Genomic DNA, 25,905 nt, shown 5'->3' on the forward strand with positions numbered 1-25,905 from the left:
ATGTGTGTCTCTGTGAGGAGTCCAAATACAGGAAGTGTGGGCAGGACAACCAGGGTTCTGTGCAGGCTTCGGGCTAGTCAATCATTCTGCTGTTTGAGCTGGGAGCGTGTCATAGAGCCTCAGTGTGCAGAGCCCTGCTTGTCCTCATTGCACAGAGCACTGCTTGTCCTCAGTTCACGGAGCCCTGCTTGTCCTTAGTTTACAGAGCCCTGCTTGTCCCTAGTATACAGAGCCTTGTTGGTCCTCAGTGTACAGAGCCCTGCTTGTCCTCGGTGCACAGAGCCCTGCTTGTCCTCGGTGCACAGAGCCCTGCTTGTCCTCGGTGCACAGAGCCCTGCTTGTCTTCGGTGCACAGAGCCCTGCTTGTCCTCGGTGCACAGAGCCCTGCTTGTCCTCGGTGCACAGAGCCCTGCTTGTCCTCGGTGCACAGAGCCCTGCTTGTCCTCGGTGCACAGAGCCCTGCTTGTCCTCGGTGCACAGAGCCCTGCTTGTCCTCGGTGCACAGAGCCCTGCTTGTCCTCGGTGCACAGAGCCCTGCTTGTCCTCGGTGCACAGAGCCCTGCTTGTCCTCGGTGCACAGAGCCCTGCTTGTCCTGGGTGCACAGAGCCCTGCTTGTCCTGGGTGCACAGAGCCCTGCTTGTCCTGGGTGCACAGAGCCCTGCTTGTCCTGGGTGCACAGAGCCCTGCTTGTCCTCGGAGCACAGAGCCCTGCTTGTCCTCACAGAGACACACAGACAATCCCTGTAGGGACAAAATTATACACATTTTCTAACCAATGTATATTACATTATATAAAAGGTTTTTGTTAACGACAGGTACACTATATTGAAGATTCGCTTAAGAAATGTAGATCTGCAGTTGTGATTAGCAGTTTCTTCTGTGCATAAACATCAATGTGCTGTGAAATACACAACATTACAGTACTTGGAAATGTTGTTGTGGGGTTTTCTTCCCCATTGAAGGCAGTGGGAAAATCAACAACAGATCCACATTTTTTTGCAACAGAAGTTAACATGCTGCGGATTCCAAATTACTTTTTTAAATTTATATTTTTTAGTTAAAAATAGACACCACCTTCTTGCTCTGTACTGTATTCCACTGCAGATTTTCTCATTATACATACACAAGAAATATCTGCTGTATTTTTAAACCGTGTTAACTTACCCTTACAGTTGTGCTGGCATATAAAGGGAATAGGCGAAGTAATCGTTTATGATATTCAGGAATCTCTGAGGCAGGGTTCACACAGAAAAATTTCTGCATGGAATTCTACATGAATTTATAGCTAATACACTTCAATGGGATTCTGCTGTCCCATTCACACAGAGGAATTTCTGCTGCAGAATTTTCACTGCTAGAATTTCATTGAAGTGAATCGGCTATAAATTCATGCAAAACTTTCATGCAGCATTCCATTCAGAAATCGGTGCAGAAATGTTGCCGTATTGTTAACCCAGCCTTATGGGGAACCTGTCATCAATTTCATGCTGCCTGAACTGAAGACTTGTCCCTACCCCACTGGCTTTGATTGATTCATCTTTTCCTATACTTAAATGGGAGAAATCTGTCAATAAAGGCTGGTGGGGTGAGGAGAAGCTGCAAGGGACCACCCTGATGACTTGTGGTTTAGGCAGCATGAAGGATTCCCCTAAAAGAGAATCTGTCAGCAGCCATTCATGTTCCATACTGCTGGCACTGTTAAATGGCTGTTAGGGCAAGGAGACACATGGTACATCAAATATCTGTTTGTGCTTCCATAGAAAAATGCTTTTATTCTCTGGTGTCAAGTGCTGGCCGCTGAAATGCCTCCTCGCTCCTCCTCCAATCACTGTCAGGAATGAGAGAGGGAGTGAGGAGGCGTTACAGCCATTGATCTTAGGAGCACCTCTTTGACACTTTAATAAGAGAATAAAAACATTTTTATGTTATGGAAGCACAGACCGATATCTGACAGGTGCCTGTGCCAGCAGTTTGGAATGTTATTTGCAGCAGCTGACAGATTCCCTTTAAGGTTATGCCCATTGTCTTCCTTTAAGCCCAGATGGTCACTTGCTGCTAGTTATAGTAAGAACCTGCTTTGACTACAAGAGGTGATACCAAGAAATTAAGGGACTAGCCTTGGTTCCTTTACAATTATAACATTAAGAATGTGCATGATTGTTTTACAGACAGAAAAAATAAACATACCAAAAAATCCAACTGACCACAAATCTGGTTTGGTATTTTTCCATTGTATAATTCATGAATGGCAGTGACTTCAATAAGAAAGTATTTGTTACATAATGGGAATTCCAGGAATAGCAGTCATGGTAGATAACAATACAGATGATTGTTATAAAAGCATAATGATGTAATATGTATATTTACTGTACGTCTTACCTTACTCTGAATGTCTGCACCACATTGCATCACATAACTCTGCTCCAGCTGCTCTACAGCTGTGTGTACAGAACACGATCAGCTCTCATGTGTTCCATGCACAATTTAGTGACCATGATCACCTTTTACTAATTCTTGATAATTTACCGACCTGCATTCATATTGTATTTTATTAAGATGAGGCTGTTTCATTTACCTTTTATTTGTTGAAGTATGATGAGGTGGTGGTTTCTTTCTTTTTTTTTTTTTGCTTTGAGCTGCAGTGAATATCTGTTTGTGCTTCCATAGAAGTTTTTTTTTACATTTTTTTAGCCTAAACATTGTTTTTTTTGTAGCTTCTGAGAATATAAACATTATTATGCAGAATAATTTTTATTTTAAAAGCTGCTGTTTTACAAACCTTTTGACTCGTGAGAAGTTTTAGTGAACCTCTTCTTTTCAGTGGAATAAAAGAAAAGCACTGAGAAGAGCTGAGATTTGTTGCAGCAATTTGGGGCATTTGTTAGAACACAAAAAGTGGCGTAGTTTACTGTAAGGGTACATTCACACATGATAATTTGCAGCCACTTTACTGCTGCATATTTTACCATTATTCACTTCAGTAGGTCGTCTACAATCTGCAAATCTGCTACTATTGCGGATTTTCCTTTGACCCATTTATAGTGAATGGTGACAGCTCACAGCAGGGAACCCTCTGTGAATTTATCAGTGTGAACTTACCTGTAAGCTGGCAGTAGACCTGAGATGTATCTGCAAAACATTGGCAGGTTTAGTTAATTTGTCTGTGCTTGTGTCTGTGGTTACCTGTGGTTGTGTCTGTGGTTACCTGTAGCTGTGTCTGTGGTTACCTGTGTCTGTGGTTACCTGTGTCTGTGGTTACCTGTGTCTGTGGTTACCTGTGTCTGTGGTTACCTGTGTCTGTGGTTACCTGTGTCTGTGGTTACCTGTGGTTGTGTCTGTGGTTACCTGTGGCTGTGTCTGTGGTTACCTGTGGCTGTGTCTGTGGTTACTTGTGGCTGTGTCTGTGGTTACCTGTGTCTGTGGTTACCTGTGTCTGTGGTTACCTGTGTCTGTGGTTACCTGTGTCTGTGGTTACCTGTGGTTGTGTCTGTGGTTGTGTCTGTGGTTGTCTGTGGTTAGCTGTGTCTGGTTAGCTGTGGCTGTCTGTGTTTACCTGTGTCTGTGGTTAGCTGTGTCTGTGGTTAGCTGTGGCTGTGTCTGTGGTTAGCTGTGGCTGTGTCTGTGGTTAGCTGTGGCTGTGTCTGTGGTTGTGGCTGTGTCTGTGGTTGTGGCTGTGTCTGTGGTTGTGGCTGTGTCTGTGGTTGTGTCTGTGGTTGCCTGTGGTTGTGTCTGTGGTTGCCTGTGGTTGTCTGTGGTTACCTGTGGCTACCTGTGGCTGTGTCTGTGGTCACCTGTGGTTGTGTCTGGGGTTACCTGTGGTTGTGTCTGTGGTTACCTGTGTCTGTGGTTACCTGTGGTTGTCTCTGTGGTTACCTGTGTCTGTGGTCACCTGTGGTTGTGTCTGTGGTCACCTGTGGTTGTGTCTGTGGTCACCTGTGGTTGTGTCTGTGGTCACCTGTGGTTGTGTCTGTGGTCACCTGTGGTTGTGTCTGTGGTCACCTGTGGTTGTGTCTGTGGTTACCGGTGTCTGTGGTTACCTGTGGCTGTGTCTGTGGTTACCTGTGGCTGTGTCTGTGGTTACCTGTGGCTGTGTCTGTGGTTACCTGTGGCTGTGTCTGTGGTAACCTGTGGCTGTGTCTGTGGTAACCTGTGGCTGTGTCTGTGGTCACCTGTGGCTGTGTCTGTGGTCACCTGTGGTTGTGTCTGTGGTCACCTGTGGTTGTGTCTGTGGTTACCTGTGGTTGTGTCTGTGGTTACCTGTGGTTGTGTCTGTGTTTACCATACACATGCTGGTTATATAAAGGTACCCATGATCCATCAATAGCTGTCAAGCATACACACCTATATTCAGCTTGGCTGAGCTGCATGTGTTTTTCATTGGAAGAGGGAGATAAGCTGTTGCCAGACATCTCTGGCAGTGACATGTCTTCTGTTGAAACAAATGTCACGCATTTTAAAATCCAGCGCGCTCGATACTTCATTACTCCGACATCTGCCATTGAAATTGATAGGTTTGACCAACTAACTTCATAAAGGCCCCTTCAACTGGATCTGTTAAATATCTTCAAATGGTCAATGCATGTCTATGATTGAATTTATAGTGCATTTAGGTACTATGATCAGTGTGTGTTAAAGGGAACCTGTCATCAGATTTGACCATATATCACATGTGGCAACACATTATATATGGTAAAATCTTCCATCTCACCATCCCCAGAAGACGTTCCTTCCAGCAGGTATGGTGAGGATATGATGTCAGTAGTCCCCTGGGCGGGGAGCTGTACTCCGCTAGTCCGGTCTGCACAGGCTGTAATCACGACCCCTCAGCCTGATTGACAGCCCGGGTCTGCATCATCTGAGGGAGCAGAGCGGTGACAAGTGCTGTCAATCACACTGAGGGGATGTGGTTACAGCCGAAGCAGATGTGACTAAATGAGTATAGCTACTCACCCAGGGGACTATTTCTGGGCGGTGGACACTTTCAAACACCATATCCTCAACATCACTGCTGACAGGAACATTTCTTCATCATCACCATCATCATGATGATGCTGCTGATGATGATTATGATGAGGTAGAAGATTTTAACATATATAACTCATTGCTACGTGTTATATATGGACAGATTCCCTTTAAGAAATGATCCCAATCTATATATGGAATATGCACATAGGCTTACGTGAGCCAGACCTGCCCATACACTTCAGGTCATTTTTGAATGACACTACTACAACAGCTACTCCTTTCACCTACTCCATATACACTCGCACTTGACTAAGCATTCACATGTTTTCAGCGTGAAAAGATTAAGAAACCGCATTGAAAATACATGCATGCTTCCATGGAAACGAAGGATCAGTGTGCTGATATCCAACGATCCTGATTCTTCTATCCTTTTTGACATCAGTCAAGGGAGAGTTCGGACACCCCAATACACATTGGGTAGTCAACTGTTCCCATCCAAAGCCACAGGTTCAGCCAACTTTTATCTAAAGTGTATGAGCTTTTCCCATAAAAAACGAACAAACAGAAATTCCATAGAAACCACTCATATGCATGTCCACCAGGTGGAATTTGGGGGTCCCCTGTTCGCAACATAGATTTGGATGGGTATGCAATATGTCTGAGCCATTATTTTCCAACCACAGTTCCTCCAGCTGTTACAAAACTATATCTCTCTGTTGCAAAACTACAGCTTTCAGCATGTCCAGATAGTTAAAGGTGTGCTGGAAGTTCTAGTTTTGCAACATCTGGAGGCACCCTGGTTAGGAAACACTGGTCCGGGCATATACCATATGTGTCTGAGATGGTAATATCCTGTTAACTGCAGATATATAGCTGTATAAGTGTACAGCTATATATGTTCGACACCTGAATACACATATTACTGCATTCTCCACCCTACCAAAGTCTGCTTCTGTTTCTTGTCACTTAACGGTCATAACAATCTTTTGTAAATGGGCTCTTAGGAAATACATAAATATAGCTGACATTAACCAGGACTAGGTGTGGCCCGGCAGAGGAAATGCTTACTGTACATTTACTCCATGGATAGGGCATTGTTCCCTGTTGCATCTGTGTATGTATACCCCATCCATGGGAACAATCCCTGTGCCTGTACTGCTGTAGACAAAGTTATAGAAAATGTAACAATCTATGATTTAATAGATATTGATGAGAAAGCTTAAGTAAATTATAAAAAGTTACCAAGCTGTTGGGCCCATGGAATCCACAAAATGTTATGTATGCATAATTTCTGAAATGAATACTTTGACTTCTCTAGAATTGAAGAAGAGGACTGGGATAGGTATATGACCCCTGTAAAACCAGAATGTGAGAAGAATAAAGTGAGCCGCACTTTCAGCTTCTTGCGGAGCAGGATGTCTAGTACCCGGAACAAAAACAAGGTGACTGACATCATCTGATTTTGGCTTTTGCAATATGTGTTTTCTTTTCCTTTTTTTTTTTTTTTTTTTATGGGATCAGACTGTCCCAAAAATTAAGACTGAGATGCTTGTTTAAATCCCCACCACTGCCATCTTGATGGTCCTCACTGATCAGCTGGAAGGGTTAGAATAGAAGGGACCAGGCGATGCCATAAGCAGTAGCAAGGGATCAAGCAGGTGAGTATTGTGTTTTTTTTGTTTTGTTTTTGGGCAAGCCCTTTAACTCTTTTGTTTTTTTTTGTTTTTTTGCCGGATAACTCCTTTTAAATTGTCGAACTATAGTTTATTTTTGTTGGAGGGTTGGATATTTTCATTGCTGTGAAGTCATGTAACAATATTTAGGTTTTATTAGTTATTTAGTAGATTAGGTAGGCTAGGATTAGGGTATATTTTTTGTGGAGATTTCTACAATTGAACAATTTCCTATATATGGCATTGTTTATGTGGCATAGGCATAGATTTTTACAAACCCCATTTAGACACGTGGGATAGATTCAGAAACTTCTGTAATAAATCTGCCACTTTTAAACATTACTGAGCTCTGATTTAAATACCTACTATGAGATAGCTGGGCTTGCCAATGGTGACAAAAAATTTCTTGGTGATATCCAGGTTTTTGTTTTTGTCAGCCCTTTCCAATTGGGGGTGTACGTTCTTTAAAAAAAAAATAAAAAAATCTGTTACTTATCTCTGCCTCTGTACCCATGCTTATCCCCCTTTCTGCCTGCGGTGGGTGCTCCGGGGTTACAAGAGCAGCAGATGTCAGGTGACCACCATAGCCAATAGGTGGCCCGGCAGTGACACTGCATACTCAGTAGAATGGAGCGTCACCGGCGTGTGGGAACAAAGGCGGAGGTAAGTAAAATAGTTTTTTATTTTTATTTTTTTTAAAGATGAGAGGACACTTATGACTGTGACACACAGAGGGAGAGGAGAGGACATTAATAACTGTGACACACAAAGGGGAGATGAGGGGACACTAATGACTGATAACATGACATCACATAACGTTACATGACATGCAGCATCCTGGCTCCTAACTTTATATATAATATAACGTTATATGAAACAAGAGTATGTTTTGATGATACCTCACCCTTTATACACCTTAGTCATTAAAGTGTAGCCGTCACTATAAAAAAAATTTGACCTGTCGTAGAGACATCGGTCTTGGTCTAATGTTTAGACCCTGTCCAATCGCTAAAAAAAGTGCAGAGAGAAGCACGTGGCTAACCGCGTCTCCCCCCATTCTAACGATTGGTCGGGGTCTGATCACACAGACCCTGACTGATCCACACTTTTGACATGTCTCACCAACATGTAAAGAAAAGTTTTTTTGAAGTGACAGCGCCCATTTAACCCCTTAAGGACAGAGAGTCTTTCTGTTTTTGCACTTTCGTTTTTTCCTCCCTACCTTTTAAAAATCATAACCCTTTCAATTTTGCACATAAAAAGCCAAATGATGCCTATTTTTTGTGCCACCAATTCTACTTTGTAATGACATCAGTCATTTTACCCAAAAATCTACGGCAAAATGGAAAAAAAAAAAATCATTGTGTGACAAAATTGAAGGACAAACGCCATTTGTAATTTTGGGGGCTTCCGTTTCTACGCAGTAGATTTTTCAGTAAAAATGACACCTTATCTTTATTCTGTAGGTCCATACGGTTAAAATGATACCCTACTTATATAGGTTGGATATTGTCGTACTTCTGGAAAAAATCATAACTACATGCAGGAAAATTTATACGTTGAAAAATTGTGATCTTCTGAGCCCTATAACTTTTTTATTTTTCCGCGTATAGGTCGGTATGAGGGCTAATTTTTTTCGCCGTGATCTGAAGTTTTTAGCTTTTTTTTTTGTATTGATCAGAATTTTTGATCGCTTTTTATTAATTTTTTCATTATATAAAAAGTGACCAAAAATACGCTATTTTGGACTTTGGAATTTTTTTGGGCATACGCCATTGACCGTGTGGTTTAATTAACGATATATTTTTATAATTCGGAGCTTTCCGCACGCGGCGATATCACAAATGTTTATTTTTATTTACACAGTTTTTTTTTTATAGGAAAAGGGGGGTGATTCAAACTTTTATTAGGGAAAAAGGGTTAAATGATCTTTATTAACTTTTTTTGTTCACTTTTTTTTTTTTTTTTTGCAGTGTTATAGCTCCCATAGGAAGCTATAACACTGCACACACTGATCTTTTACATTGATCTTTATTATCCTATAGGATAACATAGATCAATGATTCTGCTGCTTGACTGCTCATGCCTGGATCTCAGGCACTGAGCAATCTTTCGGCAATCGGACACCAGGAGGCAGGTAAGGGAAGCCTCCTCGTGTCCTACAGCTGTTCGGGATGCCACGATTTCGCCTCAGCGATCCCGGACAGCCCCCTGAGCTAACCGGCAGCAGTTTAGTTTCACTGTAGACGCGGCGATCAACTTTGAACACATCGTCTAAAGGGTTAATAGCGCACGGCACCGTGGCCCCTGCGTTATAGTAAGGGTGAGGACTCAGGACTTACTGATACGTCCTTGGTCCTTAAGGGGTTAAGGCGTAGGCTTCCAAACACTAGATGGTAAACAATGCATTGTAAATAGAGAAAAAAGGATATAGATACTTTATGTGAGTGCCTCTTTATAAGGACAAGTCCATTGAGGCACAGTAATAAGAAGTAATGTACTTGTAGAGATATGGCTGGAGTCCCATGTTAGTCGGGGCTTTATTTAGACTGAATAACTTTCTGCATTCATCTACAGTGTCCTATATTATCAAATTTGTCTTCCCCATCATTTTCTCTCTTGGTAGATATTAAAAGTTAACTTCTCCCACTTAGTCATCTCTGACATGTTTCAGGGAAATATAATTAAACCTAACAGAATTGTAATGTTGATGAAGAATAAATCCGATTATTGCTTTAGCTCATTCTTTATAGTTATTAAATGATATATGACTCATATGTCCTCAGTGTCTAGTTTTGTAAAACTTCTGCCTTTCTAATTTATCTGCGAGACACTTGGCTTGCTATGTAAAATATATCTCTTATATATTGGCTTTTTCTAAGATCAAAATGCCAACAGATTTATCATAAACCTGCTAGTTCCAAAACCTTAACTCTAAGAATGAATGGCCTCTACACGTTAGAGTATATTTGAGCATTAATCTGCATTAGAGCATTAATCTAACCCAGTGTTTTCCAAACACGGTGCCTCCAGCTGTTGCAAAAGTAGAACTCCCAATATGCCCAGGCAGCCAAAGGCTGTCCGGGAATGCTGAGAGTTGTAGTGCAACAGCTGGAGGTACCCTGGTTGGGAAACACTGCTCTAACCCATATGTCTGCTTCATATAGGCTGCTCCTTCTCTCTGTCTTGCTTTGCACTAGATCAGGGGTCCTCAAACTACGGCCCGCGGGCCACATGCGGCCCGCGGAGCGCATTTACCCTGCCCGCCGGGTGTTTTTGCCTTAGGACATCCCTGTGTTCCGAAAGATTCTTTCGGAACACAAGGATGCCTCTGTGAAGTCCCTGCGGCCCGCGTTTACTTTAAAAACGCGGGGACCGCCGGGAACAGGCGCACGCAGCGACGTCACTGACGTCCCATGCGTGCGCCCATGGCAACCGAGCAGAGGAGCGGAGAAGAAGCAAGGACACGCGCACTGGTAGTAGGTAAGTGTTTACCAGCGGCGCGTCCCTTCGGTGTTCTGACCACCTATCCTCCGGTCCTGCTATGGCCGGAGCGGTGGTCGGAACACTGAAATGGGGCAGTACACAGGCATACAGCCTCCAGCCATACTTTATGGCTGGAGGCTGTATGCCTGTGGGGGAACATACTGCCAACGTAATTTGGGGGACTATACTGCCAACGTAATTTGGGGGACTATACTGCCAGCCTAGTGTGGGGGAACATACTGCCAGCCTAATGTGGGGGACTATACTGCACCTAATGTGGGGGAACTATACTGCCAACCTAATGTGGGGGACTATACTGCCAGCCTAATGTGGGGGAACTATACTGCCAGCCTAATGTGGGGGAACTATACTGCCAGCCTAATGTGGGGGACTATACTGCCAGCATAATGTGGGGGAACTATACTGCCAGCCTATGGTGGGGGACTATACTGCCAACCTAATGTGGGGGAACTATACTGCCAGCCTAATGTGGGGGACTATACTGCACCTAATGTGGGGGAACTATACTGCCAGCCTAATGTGGGGGACTATATTGCACCTAATGTGGGGGAACTATACTGCCAACCTAATGTGGGGGACTATACTGCCAACCTAATGTGGGCGACTATACTGCCAACCTAATGTGGGGGAACTATACTGCCAGCCTAATGTGGGGGAACTATACTGCCAGCCTAATGTGGGGGACTATACTGCCAACCTAATGTGGGGGAACTATACTGCCAACCTAATGTGGGGGAACTATACTGCCAGCCTAATGTGGGGGTACTATACTGCCAGCCTAATGTGGGGGACTATACTGCCAGCCTTATGTGGGAGACTATACTGCACCTAATGTGGGGGAACTATACTGCCAGCCTAATGTGGGGGACTATATTGCACCTAATGTGGGGGAACTATACTGCCAGCCTCATGTCGGGCACTATATTGCACCTAATGTGGGGGAACATACTGCCAGCCTAATGTGGGGGACTATATTGCACCTAATGTGGGGGACTATATTGCACCTAATGTGGGGGAACTATACTGCCAACGTAATGTGGGGGACTATATTGCACCTAATGTGGGCGAACTAAACTGCACCTAATATGGGGGACTATATTGCACCTAATGTTGGGAAACATACTGCAAGCCTAATGTGGGGGACTGTATTGCACCTAATGTGGGGGAACTACAACCTAATGTGGGTGAACTATACTGCACCTAATGTGGGGGGGGAACTACAACCTAATGTAGGGGAACTACTACCTAATGTGGGGGACTATACTGCTAACCTAATGTGGGGGAATTGTACTGCACCTAATGTGGGGGAATTGTACTGCACCTAATGTGTGGGAACTGTACTGCCAACCCTAATGTGGGGGAACTGTATTGCCAACCCTATTGTGAGGGAACTACAACCTAATGTGGGGGGATCTATACTGCCAACCTAATGTGGGGGGAACTGTGCTGTGTACTTAAAGTGGTAGTCCACTAATAAGATATATAAGTGTGCATAAGAATTTATTCATGTTTTGTTATCTATAGTCCGGCCCTCCCAACGGTCTGAGGGACCGTTTAAAAAGTTTGAGGACCCCTGCACTAGATTGTATATAAGCTGTCAGGAAATGAGTGAGGCTATGTTAACATGGTGGAATTTCCATTGTGTGAATGGGACAGCCGAATCCCCATTGAACATAATGAGGAAGGTGTATTAAAACCAGTGTAGAGGAAGAGTGGGGCAGTTTCCCATAGAAACCAAACAGCTTCTTTCATTTTTCATTTAAAAATGAAAGAAGCAATCTGGTTGCTATGGGAAACTGCCCCACTCTTCCTCTACACGGGTTTTAATACACCTTCCTCATTATGTTCAATGGGGATTCGGCTGTCCCATTCACACAATGGAATTTACAAGGTAGAAAAAACGCATTCTGCAAAAATATCTGTCTTTAAATTTTGCGGAATTTTTTTAACTCAATGGGACTTTGGCTTTGAATTTCTTCAGAATTCTGTGTTTTGAGCACACACAAATTCTGTCCAATTTCCACTCAGTAGGAGAATTTCCGCTATGTGAACATAGCCTTACACCAGCTAATGGCCCAGAATTTCACACGTCTACATATAGTTTACCTATGGGTTTTTCTCACTAGAAAAGAAAAGTGACAAGCAAATTAAAACAGAAACAAGAAGCAGTTTTGTATGAAAGCGTGGTGGCCGAATATCAAGATCTACCAGTACATTGCCCCTTGTGAGGTTTACATTCTACATTTTAGTCACCAACACTCGCCCCCTTTAGTTTAATTTGTACGTGTGTCATCTAGGACTGGAGCAGGGAAGGGTATTGGCCGTTGATCATCTTCTTATAACTTGTACCTTCATATAAACACTAAGGTTGACCATTGCTGTACTTTGTTATTTTGCTATTTTATATTTATTGCATTTCTTTTTCTGGTAAAGACCAAAAACAAGGAGGCAAAGGAGAAGGTGAACAGACATCAGTTCGTATCTGGCACGTTCTCTGGTGTGGTTCCATGTTTGGTTTGCGAAAAAGCTCTCTTGGGAAAAGAGTCATTACAGTGCTCCAGTAAGTGCATGCAAATGTGATGTAGTCATTAACAACCAATAAGATCCAGTTCAATAAGTCTGTGATATATCTGGCAGGCACTGCTGGTTCTGATTCTGCTGGGGTAGTTTATACATTAGTTATACTTCACATCCTGCATAGGAGAAAAAAAATATATATATAATAGCAAGATATACTGTAGACCAGGAACACAGAGTAAAGCCTAAAAACTAATCATGCAGAATATAGTATGTCCCACATGGTGGAGAATATAAGTCCTGGCCTTTTTTTATATATATATATATATATATATATATATATATATATATATATATATATATATGCTTAGTTTTAAAGTGTACCTGATGCTTTAAAAAACGTTTGACATGTTCTAGAGACATGTCAGAAGTTTTGATAGGTCAGGGTCTGAGTGTTTATAACACAGCCAATTGTTAGAATGAGCCAGGAGAGAAGCATGCAGCTGAGCGCTCCTCTCCCTGCACTCTGTGCATTTTTTATACAATGTAGATAATAATGTTTATATGTATATTTGTTCTATACATTGGTTAAGAAAGGTATATATTTGTGGGTGAAAAAATGCTGTTGTGTCCCTGTAGGTATTCACTGTGTATTACCTGTCCGCTGGGACAAAATACAGAAAGTGTTGTCAGGACAAGCAGGGCTCTGTGCATGCTCCTGGCATGTCTTTTCAAATCAGTTTTATTAAAGTGTACCTGTCGTCAACAAAAACTTTTTATATAATGTAGTTTATTCCATTATATGTGTATTTGTAATATACATTGATTAAAAACGTGTATATTTTTGTCCCTACAGCTATTGTTTGTGTGTCTCTATGAGGATTCCAAATACAGGAAGTGTGGGTGGACAAGCAGGGCTCTGTACACTAAGGCTCTATGACATGCCCCAGGCTCACACAGCAGGATGATTGACAAGCCAGGAGCCTGCACAGAGTCCTGCTTCTCCTGCCCTCACTTCCTGTATTTGGACTGCTCATAGATACGCAGGCAATAGCTGCAGGGACAGCATTTTTTCACCCAAAAATATACACGTTATTTAATCAATGTATATTACAAATATACATATAATGGTATTATCTACATCATTTCAAAAGTTTTTGTTGGCGACAGCTGCACTTTTCAAGTTTTCACAATATAAACAGTACAACAGCTATATGCAGTATGACTCCAATGTAAATCAAGCGTACAAGTCAGACAAGACAAAAAGAATAGACAAATACACAGGTGATACTGCATTCTTAACAACAAGGGAATTTTTTGTGCGAATTAAAAAGTAATACACGTGTATCATATGTCATCTCATCTACCTACATGGTGTGTTCTGTGAAGAGCCTCCTGGCTTGTCAATCAGCATACTGTGTGAGCTGGGGTGTGTCACAGAGCCTCAGTATACAGAGCCTTGCTTTTCCTCAGTGTACTGAGCCCTGCTTGTCCTCTGTGTACAGAGCCCCGCTTGTTCTCCGTGTACAGAGCCCCGCTTGTTCTCCGTGTACAGAGCCCTGCTTGTTCTCCGTGTACAGAGCCCCACTTGTTCTCTGTGTACAGAGCCCTTCTTGTCATCTGTGTACAGAGCCCTGCTTGTCCTCAGTGCACAGAGCCCTGCTTGTCCTCAGTGCACAGAGCCCTGCTTGTCCTCAGTGCACAGAGCCCTGCTTGTCCTCAGTGCACAGAGCCCTGCTTGTCCTCAGTGCACAGAGCCCTGCTTGTCCTCAGTGGACAGAGCCCTGCTTGTCCTCAGTGCACAGAGCCCTGCTTGTCCTCAGTGCACAGAGCCCTGCTTGTCCTCAGTGCACAGAGCCCTGCTTGTCCTCAGTGCACAGAGCCCTGCTTGTCCTCAGTGCACAGAGCCCTGCTTGTCCTCAGTGCACAGAGCCCTGCTTGTCCTCAGTGCACAGAGCCCTGCTTGTCCTCAGTGCACAGAGCCCTGCTTGTCCTCAGTGCACAGAGCCCTTCTTGTCCTCAGTGCACAGAGCCCTGCTTGTCCTCGGTGCACAGAGCCCTGCTTGTCCTCGGTGCACAGAGCCCTGCTTGTCCTCGGTGCACAGAGCCCTGCTTGTCCTCAGTGTACAGAGCCCTGCTTGTTCTCCGTGTACAGAGCCCTGCTTGTTCTCTGTGTACAGAGCCCTTCTTGTCATCTGTGTACAGAGCCCTTCTTGTCATCTGTGTACAGAGCCCTTCTTATCCTCAGTGTACAGAGCCCTGCTTGTCCTCAGTGTACAGAGCCCTGCTTGTCCTCAGTGCACAGAGCCCTGCTTGTCCTCAGTGCACAGAGCCCTGCTTGTCCTCAGTGCACAGAGCCCTGCTTGTCCTCAGTGCACAGAGCCCTGCTTGTCCTCAGTGCACAGAGCCCTGCTTGTCCTCAGTGCACAGAGCCCTGCTTGTCCTCAGTGCACAGAGCCCTGCTTGTCCGCAGTGCACAGAGCCCTGCTTGTCCTCAGTGCACAGAGCCCTGCTTGTCCTCAGTGCACAGAGCCCTGCTTGTCCTCAGTGCACAGAGCCCTGCTTGTCCTCAGTGCACAGAGCCCTGCTTGTCCTCAGATCACAGAGCCCTGCTTGTCCTCAGAGATACACAAGCAATAGCTGCAGGGACAAGACAGCGTTTTTTCGCCAAACAAATATACACATTTTTTTATCCAATATATAGAATAAATATAATGCTATTATCTACAATATAAAAATAGTTTTTGCAATGACAGTTCCCATTTAAGTAGGTTACACAGTACTGTATTTGATTCAATAGCATATTTCCTGTTTTTCAGATTGTAATGTAAACGTACACAAGGCCTGCAAAGATGCGACCCCTGCATGCTCAAAAGTGAGTACAAAACATAAAGCATATCGGTCATTTCAGGTGACTTAGGATAAGCTGTTTGAGTATGTACATGAGGAGAAGTACTATTTCACACTTGGTAGGAGCTTCTCCTTTATTTTAGGACTTTGTCCCAATAAGATATATTACTGGTCACAAATCTATGTGATCTGTAATGATATTCCCAAGTGCAATGAGGTGCAATGATCTGCCTACATAGCAGCTGTAATATGCGTTGGAAAGTCAGCCTAAAATCAAATGCTGCTGATGAAAGTATCTTTTGTTTTAATACCTTTTTAGGACCTCAATCAGATTCATTGTTGGTTAATTCATTCTCTTGTTTGGTTTTCTCCATGTTAGGGGGGGATTTACATGAGTCATTATATGTTTGTGACTTTTGTAAAATCTTCCCCGGTTTTGCAGCAATTAAGATAATCCTGGGAAACGCGTGACGGAGAACAATTCATGTAACTAAACCCAAAGTCTTGTTAGAGTCAAGATTCTTTATATCTTTTTGCCAAAAACAAGAGGCAGACAATCAGAATGTTGTGCTATTGGGTGCCAGATAGAATTTTATTATGTATGTATGACTTGACAAATGCCAGTTTATCAAGTATATGAGCCTACTATTTATAGATATAGAACCTGCATAAAACGTGACACTTGCCAGTATTACTTGGTCTTCTTCATCTGCCTTTGGTTTTGTTGGGTGCTGGATAGGGGGCTGTTCACATGATAATTTGGCAACAGTACGTTCAGGGTTTATGTTTTTGGACCCAAAAGCCTGGTCTACTATGCTTTTTGAATCCTGCAAAGTTAAACTGTATATGCAAGGAATACCGTATATACTCGAGTATAAGCCGAGGCCCCTAATTTCAACCCAAAATCCCAGGAAAAGTTATTGACTCGAGTATAAGCCTAGGGTGGGAAATACATCATCCCCCCCCTGTCATCATCCAGACCCCCGTCATTAACATCCTCATCATCATCACCCTGTCATCATCCAGACCCTCATCATCATCACCTGTCATCATCCCCTTATCATCCCACACACCCCCTTCATCATCCCCTTGTCATCATCCCCACCCCCCTTCATCATCCCCTTGTCATCATCCCACACCCCCCCCCTTCATCATCCCCTTGTCATCATCCCCACCCCCCTTCATCATCCCCTTATCATCCCCTTGTCATCATCCCCACCCCCCTTCATTATCCCCTTGTCATCATCCCACACCCCCCCTTCATCATCCTCTTGTCATCATCCGCCCTCAGTGGTCTTCAACCTGCGGACCTCCAGAGGTTTCAAAACTACAACTCCCAGCAAGCCTTGCTGGGAGTTGTAGTTTTGAAACCTCTGGAGGTCCGCAGGTTGAAGACCACTGCGGCCTTCGACATCATCCAGCCCTCTCTCACCCCCTTTAGTTCTGTACAGTACTCGCCTCCGCTCGGCGCTGGTCCGGTGCTGCAGGACTGTCCGGTGGGATAGTGGTTTCGGGCTGCTATCTTCACCGGGGGCGCCTCTTCTCCTCGCTTCGGGCCCAGAATAGAGGCGTTGCCTTGACGATGATGCAGAAGTACGTTTGTAATGAACGTACCTCTGCGTCGTCGTCATGGCAACGTGACTATTCTGGGGCCCGAAGCGCTTAGAAGAGGCCTCCCCGGTGAAGATAGCAGCCCGGAACCACTATCCCACCGGACGACCTCCTCACCGGACAGTCCTGCAGCACCGGACCAGCGCCGAGCGGAGGCGAGTACTGTACAGAACTAAAGGGGGTGAGAGGGGGCTGGATGATGTCGAAGGCCGCAGTGGTCTTCAACCTGCGGACCTCCAGAGGTTTCAAAACTACAACTCCCAGCAAGCCCAGACAGCCGATGGCTGCCCGGGCTTGCTGGGAGTTGTAGTTTTGAAACCTCTGGAGGTTTTCAGGTTGAAGACCACTGCGGGTGGGGAGTTCACTCGAGTATAAGCAGAGGGGGGTGTTTTCAGCACGAAAAATCGTGCTGAAAAACTCGGCTTATACTCGAGTATATACGGTAGACCGAACTTAGTCACTCACTGACTACTTTCAGTCCATTACACTCAATGGACTGAATGATATGGTATACATTAACATCCTTTTTTGACAGGATGCCGACGACTACCCCAAACTCTTTGTCACGCGCCTTATCTGGCATAGACTTACAATTTCAAGAGTCTGTAAAGGCGGTATTAAGGAATTCTACTGTATATACTGTTTTATGGAAAGGAAGAGAATAAAGTCTCATTCCTCTTAGGTGTGTCACCTGCATTCAGTGAATGAAGTTATTGTGTTAGCTAAAACAATATTAACGCAGCCTGTGAATTCACTAGGAACCATTGACATCACTGAGGTGCTTCCTGTCCAAACCATTATTTATGGGAATATTTCATGCTACAGTGATATTGCTAGGTCCCAGTTTACTGATGTCCATTTATTGTCTACCTCTATTGTGTGCAGCAGACTGGCGGACCTTAATGTGGCATTCATCATTAGAGCTACATCCGGTCCCTGACATTAACCTGTAATTTGTGCCAGGGCATTATAACCTTCAATGAACCTGGCTGTGTACTCTATATAATGTGTTTATGGTCTGATGCACCTTTTTATCTCTAGCTCATGATCTATGGATCTGTCTGGAACCATGAGATTCTGGCTAGAGAGCAGAGAAAAATGAATGGCTTTGCAAGTCTAAACCATTGCGCGTTACTGACTCGACAGACCGTGTGATGGTTTATACAGATGGATTTATACTGTTGTGACATATGAAATCAGAGCTATACGAGGTTCATTCCTGCTCACTGTCCCTGCTGTGGAGAAGTTGCACTTTGCCGACTTATGTTAAACTAGTATTTAAACCGATATATATTTATATTTTTTTTCTTTTTAACAGAAGTTTCAGGACCGATATAATCCAAAGTATAAGCAACCTGCTGTCATTTCAAGTAAGTGGGAATTTCACTGTCCTTTATTTGTATTAGGAATTGACCTGTTTTATGGTAAACATGTAACACATTGGCCCTTATAAGAGTGTTGTGTAGGTTTCTTTGTGGGTTTAAATTTTCCTACAATTTATTTTCCACGGTATTTACTAAGGTTTTCCTACATTTTCCGCTTTCCCTACACTTAGCTTTTTTTTTTTTTTTTTTTTAACACATGCTCTGATCTGTAGGGTTTTCCTCAGCTCAAATCCACCACAGTTTTTGTGGAAACCTTAGTAAATATGTTGTTTTTTTGTGAAAATGTCAGGAACCCGCCCCTTTTCAGAGACCACGCCCCCTTTACCAGGCGCCATGCCCCCTTTTCAGGTTTTCTTAGCAAGATGGAGAATTAGTCTGGGTTTTTTTAATTTCTGACGCAAAGCCTGGCGCAGACAGAATTTCTGGCGCACAAACCGGCAAAAACATGTTGGATTTGTAATGGTAAATGAGGGCCATTATATTAGTGTTTTCCACTGCGTTTTCCACTGCTCGCAGTTGTAGTTTTGGTACACTGGTTGGGGGAAAAAAAAATAAAAAAAATATATATATATAATTATATAATGTATTTATACATTTTGGTTACTCTCACTCTGACTACATAATAAGCTTACTCTTTTGTATAGAAAGCCCCTTAAGCAGTCTTCTTATCACATGCTGAAATGCAAGGATAGATAGAAATATATTAGAAAGATATATATATATATATATATATATATATATATATATATTAGATAGATATTAAATATATTGATATACGGTATATATCAAATAGATAAATAGATAGATAGATAAAGAGAAAAGGTGAGCCACCATTCACAATAAGTGATGGTCACAGCTTTGCTTTTATCTTTGTCCTTGTTAAAAATATATTTTGAGTATTAGAATTGATATCATATATATTAGCTTTTTTGAGAAAAATATCCAGAAGTATACATAAGGTACAAGCTACAATCCAGAGACATTCAAGCATTTACAAGAACAATTATAGCAGTTGCTCTAACCAAAGTATACAATAAAAAGTATTTCAGACAGAGAATAAAAGAAATCATGGTGCATGAATTACTGGGTGACATGCAAAGATATGAAAATAGGGACCATAGCAGGTATAGCACTCTTAAAAACACTCGCTCAAAAAAACAACACCTAAACTCTTACAGAGAACAGCCCTGGGGAGGATGTCTTGTTGTATGTCTCTTCCAGAAGAAAAAATGCTTTAAATGCTAAGCACAAGAAATGATTACAGGGAAAACCAGAGGTATCAATCCAAAAACCCCAAATAGATTCCTACTTCTTTTCAGCTTTGTGCTTTCTATGAGCTTTCTAGCCTTTCTGTACACCTTTCTAGCCTTTCTGCACCCCTCTCATGTCTTCGGGATGCATGTTTTCAGATCTTTAGGGATTATGACACCATATACTCACCTTATCAGATGTAGAACATCTTTCCAGAATTGACAAAGAACAGTACATTCCCACATAAGATGTATCAGGTGGGCATCATCCAGCTCACCGTATGGGCAATGAGAGTAAGGATGTAACCCTATTCTTTTCAGAACATAGACACAAAGTACTAGGAACAACAGGGACTATGTATGTGTCCCAAAAACCACTAGAACTGGGGTTATGACCAATACCTCTGACCACTGGTCAACCGAGAGGGAACCGACATTTGACTCCCATTGTTCCTTTATTGTCAAATGATATCTCTGATGATATGAGGATAGGAAATAAGGCTGAAATGACACCGCCTAGTATCAGTAGTACTGAGGAGACCTTTTATAAGTTCTGACGTTCTTCAGGACTACAAAAAGAATCTGCTCTTTTCCAAAAACACTCTTGTCCATGGGATGCAATACCAGACAACGCCCATGGAGAGGCGCTGTTTCTGCAACAGAAAAGCAGACCTTTTATATCTCTGGATATTCGGTTGAAAAGTCTGAAATGTCTCTCCTCTTTGATGATCCAATGTTATGTAAATAAAATGGTAGTCATATAGAACAGCCAGGTGGAAAAGCTGTTAGTCAACAGTATTTCAGATGTATTGGGATATATATGAATGTAAATCGTTAAAGGGTAGCTCCCACCATCCTATTTTTTTTTTTTTGCTAGCCCGCTCCCCCCGCTACGGCACTAGCCCGTTCCCTCCTCCCCCCCCCCCCCCTGCCCCGCATACCCCGTTCCCTCATTACACTTGCAGTTACTGCAGAGTCCGGCAGAGGGCGTGCAGGGACAGCAGCGGCAACGAGGCGGCGGCGGCGATGTGCTGGAGGAGTGGCCTCCCAGCCAGTAGCCGGGGAGCCAATGTGCTCGCTCCCGCCTGTCTGATTGACAGGCAGGGAGCGAGTGCAGCCTAACTGAAAAAGGACTGATTGCCACTCCAAAATCAGTCCTTTTTCAGTAGCCGGTTTTTAAATGTAAATTAAACCTTTTTAATGAAAAAAATAATAATAAAAGTATATTAGAGATATGTTGTAGTACATAAGTACTACAACATATCTAAAAATAAAGTTGGTGACAGTGCCCATTTAACTGTAAGTAAACAGATAATATATTACCCAATAAGTCTAAGGCTATATGACCTCCCAAATAGTATATGTATATACAAAAAATGGAGTCATTTACAGAAAAAGTTTTTACTACATATAAATCTTTATTAAACACAGTGGATATAACAAAGGAAGGATTCCACCCAGAGGGGGAAGAAACAATAGGTGTCGCTCAGGTTGCCATAAAAATGTCTATGCAGAAAATCATACGGACATGATAGATTGCTAAAAGTACTGTGAAACAAAGTCCCAAGGTAAGATGATACATATAATATATAAAATCAACAGTACAGAGCATAAAGCATACATTACCACAAGATAACAATTCAGGCACCGGAGCGACACCACCCCAACGCTGGCGTTTCGGCAAATGCCAAAGGCATTTGCCGAAACGCCAGCGTTGGGGTGGTGTCGCTCTGGTGCCTGTCTTGTTATCTTGTGGTAATGTATTTATTAGTCTCTGTACTGTTGATTTTATATATTATATGTATCATCTTACCTTGGGACTTTGTTTCACCAAGCCTACTGCATATTTTTATGAATATTTTTTAGACGTGAACAATGTATGAGATATTTGCTATGAAACCTAGAAACCCTTTCCTTTACAAAAGTACTTTACTGGAGGTGTCAAGAAAGTAACTTGGCCTATAACTTTGCAGCTGAGATGTTGCTGTTCTGCAATGTGATTTTTTTTTTTTTTTTTTCGGATATCTGAATTTTAATAAAATATTTTACTTCTGCATTACAGATACATCATTCAGGGATGTTCCTCAGCCTGTTCTCTCAACATCACCTCCCTCCACATCAATGACTCTAGGAAAAAGAGACTGTGGCCATGCAGCCAGCCGAGGTGTGCCAGTGTCAGGTATAGACAGGTATGAGAGTACATTTTTAGCATAATAAGCACATTCTAAATGGATTAGGCCCCTTTCACACTACTGTTATCCTCCTGTAAAAACCTCCTTTAAAGGGGTACTCCGCCCCTAGACATCTTATCCCCTATCCAAAGGATAGGGGATAAGATGTCAGATCGGCGGGGTCCCGCTGCTGGGGACCCTGGGGATCGCTGCTGCAGCACCCCGCTATCATTACTGCGCAGAGCAAGATCGCTCTGCACGTAATGAGGGGCAATACAGGGGCCGGAGCATCGTTACGTCTCGGCTCCCCCCCCCCCCCTTGTGACCTCACGGCCCGCCCCCGTCAATACAAGTCTATGGGAGGGGGCGTGGCCGTCGTCCCGCCCCCTGCAATAGACTTGCATTAAGGGGATGGGCTGTGATGTCATGAGGGGCGGAGCCATGATGTCACGCTGCTTCGGCGAACTCGCTCTGTGCAATAATGATGGCAGGGTGCCGCAGCGGCAATCCCCGGGGTCCCCAGCAGTGGGACCGCAGCGATCTGACATCTTATCCCCTATCCTTTGGATAGGGGATAAGATGCCAGGGGCGGAGTACCCCTTTAAGAACTCCTGTCAGAACGTCCATAAAACGGCCATCGAATAATCCCATTCATGTCAATGGGATTTTTTGACCATCCTTTAGCATCAGTTATGACCCGTTATGACTAACGTCCGTTATTTTTGATGGGGCAAATAACGGTGCATGCGCTGATTTTTGTCCCGTCAAAAAAAATGCTGGAATAAGGGACATTAAAATTTAAACATTGAAGTCTATGAGTGACGGGTGTTCACAAATGACATCCGCTATTCTCCATTATTTTTATGTTCCGTTAAGATCCGTTATTACTACTGAGCATGCTCACTACAGCATCACAACCAGGAAGCCACATGGGAATAAAATAACGAACATAAAATAATGGGGCATGACGCATGACACATGACCAGTTTTGACAGACATTGTCAAAATAACGGACATCGATTATCATCCGTTGTATTCAGTTATTTCATCCTTTTTTTCATGACCCGCTATTGCTGAATAACGGGTGTCAGAATGCAGGAATATATCGGTAGTGTGAAAGGGGCCTTAGACAGTTCATTAGTATCTGGTTTCCTATCATAATTCACATAAAGTTTTGATATATGCATAAATCTTATCTACACCATTTCTCTTACCATGTAGGAGGTTAGACCAGTCATTGGAATCTGATGGGGACACAAGTGGCTCTCGGTCCAGATCACAGTCAGAAGAGCTGTTGCAGTCAATGGGAACCCCTCCGTCAATGGATACTTTCCCCATTGAAGGTTAATTTGCATATTTTCTTCTGGACATTATTGATAAAAAACTCTTGTCTGACGAAATGTTAGGCTCCAGAAACAGATTAGGTCCCCATTTGAAAGTAGCATTTTCTAGGTGATTGACAGATTTAGCCAAATACAGCACTTGGCTATTTCTGTCAGTGTCATGAATAGAGTGACAATGCATATTCTTGACTTCGGCTCCGTTCGAACAGGGATATAGGATCCTTGTTCTTAAAGGGGTGTTCTAGGCCAAAACTTTTTTTATATATATATCAACTGGCTCCGGAAAGTTAAACAGATTTGTAAATTACTTCTATTAAAAAAATCTTAATCCTTCCAATAGTTATTAGCTTCTGAAGTTGAGTTGTTGTTTTCTGTCTAACTGCTCTCTGATGACTCACGTCCCGGGAGCTGTGCAGCTCCTATGGGGATATTCTCCCATCATGCACAGCTCCCGGGACGTGACATCATCATTGAGCAGTTAGACAGAAAACTTCAGAAGCTAATAACTACTGGAAGGATTAAGATTTTTTAATAGACGTAATTTACAAATCTGTTTAACTTTCCGGAGCCAGTTGATATGTATAAAAAAAGGTTTTGCCTGGAATACCCCTTTAAAACTGGTGTGGGTCCAAGAGGCTTATTACCAATGCTGTAGATAGGTGATAATTGTCTATCTTGGGACAACCCCTTTCATATCATACACACACACTACTCGGGAGAGGGCATTCACCTTAAAGGGGTACTCCTCTGGGAAAAAAAATTAAATCAAGAGATGACAAAGTTAAACAGATTTGTAAATTACTTCTATTTAAAAATCTTAATCCTTCCAGTACTTATCAGCTGCTGTATGCTCCACAGGAAGTTATTTTCTTTTTGAATTTCCTTTCTGTCTGACCACAGTGCTCTCTGCTGACACCTCTGTCCATTTTAGGAACTGTCCAGAGTACAAGCAAATCCCTATAGCAAACCTATCCTGCTCTGGACAGTTTCTAAAATGGACAGAAGTGTCAGCATAGAGCACTGTGGTCAGACAGAAACGAAATTCAAAAAGAAAAGAACTTCCTGTTGTGCATACAGCAGCTGATAAGTACTGGAAGGATCAAGATTTTTAAATAGTAATTTACAGATATATCAGAGATTTGCAAGAGTAGGTTGTAGCACCAGGCACTACCGTTGACAAATAGCCCAGAGGATGCACGGTGTAACAAGTGCAGTTGTGACAGTCTTGAGAGCGGCTGCTCTCGCTCCCCACTTGAAGTGACCGTATTTTATGTTCCACTTTGCCTGTGGGAATAAAGGACAATAATTTATATTCTGCTACTGGATGGTGAGTGCAACTTCTTTTCTCTTCGTATAAACTCAGTAATTTACAGATATGTTTAACTTTCTGGTACCAGTTGATTTAACAAATTATGTTTTCCAGCGGAGTACCCCTTTAAGGGTATGTTCACACTACGGAATTAAACAAGGAAAAAATATTTGCTTATTTCCTCTATGGACTTGTGCCTTTCCGCTCCATGGTAAATGGAGCAGAAATGCTTTCGGATTCCACTGAAGGAATGAACATGTTGATTCTTTGGGGGGATCAATTTAGACAGCAGAATTTTTGCAGTGTGAATGGGTTAATGGAAGGTCCATTTATACCAAGGTTTAGGTTCGTGCAGCGGAATCTCTGAACACAATTCTGCGTGCAGAACTTTGGTAGTGTGAATATACCCTAAATAGGAAAACAAATCCTACAATGATGTTGAACAAGTAGCTGTGCTCCCTCAATTTAAGGTATTTCTGGGTTACCATGGTGAGTTAACATAGTAAATTTAAATCATGCAAAACCAACCAAAACTAAAATATAAAATGTCAAAGGCAGAACTGCTGGAAAGAGTACATGGAGCAGGAGCAGTAAAATAAATGTAGTACAGGACATGTAGCACAAGTAAAGAGCAGTATAATAAATACAGTACAGGACATGTAGCACAAGTAGAGAGCAGTATAATAAATACAGTACAGGACATGTAACACAGGTAGAGAGCAGTATAATACATACAGTACAGGACATGTAACACAGGTAGAGAGCAGTATAATACATACAGTACAGGACATGTAGCACAGGTAGAGAGCAGTATAATAAATACAGTACAGGACATGTAGCACAAGTAGAGAGCAGTATAAAAAAATACAGTACAGGACATGTAACACAGGTAGAGAGCAGTATAATACATACAGTACAGGACAGGTAACACAGGTAGAGAGCAGTATAATAAATACAGTACAGGACAGGTAACACAGGTAGAGAGCAGTATAATAAATACAGTACAGGACAGGTAACACAGGTAGAGAGCAGTATAATAAATACAGTACAGGACATGTAGCACAGGTAGAGAGCAGTATAATACATACAGTACAGGACAGGTAACACAAGTAGAGAGCAGTATAATACATACAGTACAGGACATGTAGCACAGGTAGAGAGCAGTATAATACATACAGTACAGGACAGGTAACACAGGTAAAGAGCAGTATAATAAATACAGTACAGGACATGTAGCACAAGTAAAGAACAGTATAATAAATACAGTACAGGACATGTAACACAGGTAGAGAGCAGTATAATACATACAGTACAGGGCAGGTA

At 42.8% G+C, this 25,905-nt stretch overlaps 1 protein-coding gene across 5 annotated transcripts in view; it reads left to right on the top strand.

Moving 5' to 3' along the window:
- ARHGEF28 (Rho guanine nucleotide exchange factor 28) overlaps positions 1-25,905 on the top strand; it is a 270,524-nt gene that overhangs the window by 191,720 nt on the left and 52,899 nt on the right. For all 5 annotated transcript variants that reach the window (XM_056539915.1, XM_056539902.1, XM_056539924.1 and 2 more), the window contains exons 13-18: positions 6,285-6,408; positions 12,580-12,706; positions 15,483-15,538; positions 18,443-18,494; positions 21,822-21,948; positions 23,152-23,273. In XM_056539915.1, coding sequence (XP_056395890.1) covers positions 6,285-6,408; positions 12,580-12,706; positions 15,483-15,538; positions 18,443-18,494; positions 21,822-21,948; positions 23,152-23,273 — 608 coding nt within the window. The remainder of the gene's footprint in view (positions 1-6,284; positions 6,409-12,579; positions 12,707-15,482; positions 15,539-18,442; positions 18,495-21,821; positions 21,949-23,151; positions 23,274-25,905) is intronic.

This window comes from Hyla sarda, chromosome 1 (genome assembly GCF_029499605.1).
Source record: "Hyla sarda isolate aHylSar1 chromosome 1, aHylSar1.hap1, whole genome shotgun sequence".
Lineage (NCBI taxonomy): Eukaryota > Metazoa > Chordata > Amphibia > Anura > Hylidae > Hyla > Hyla sarda.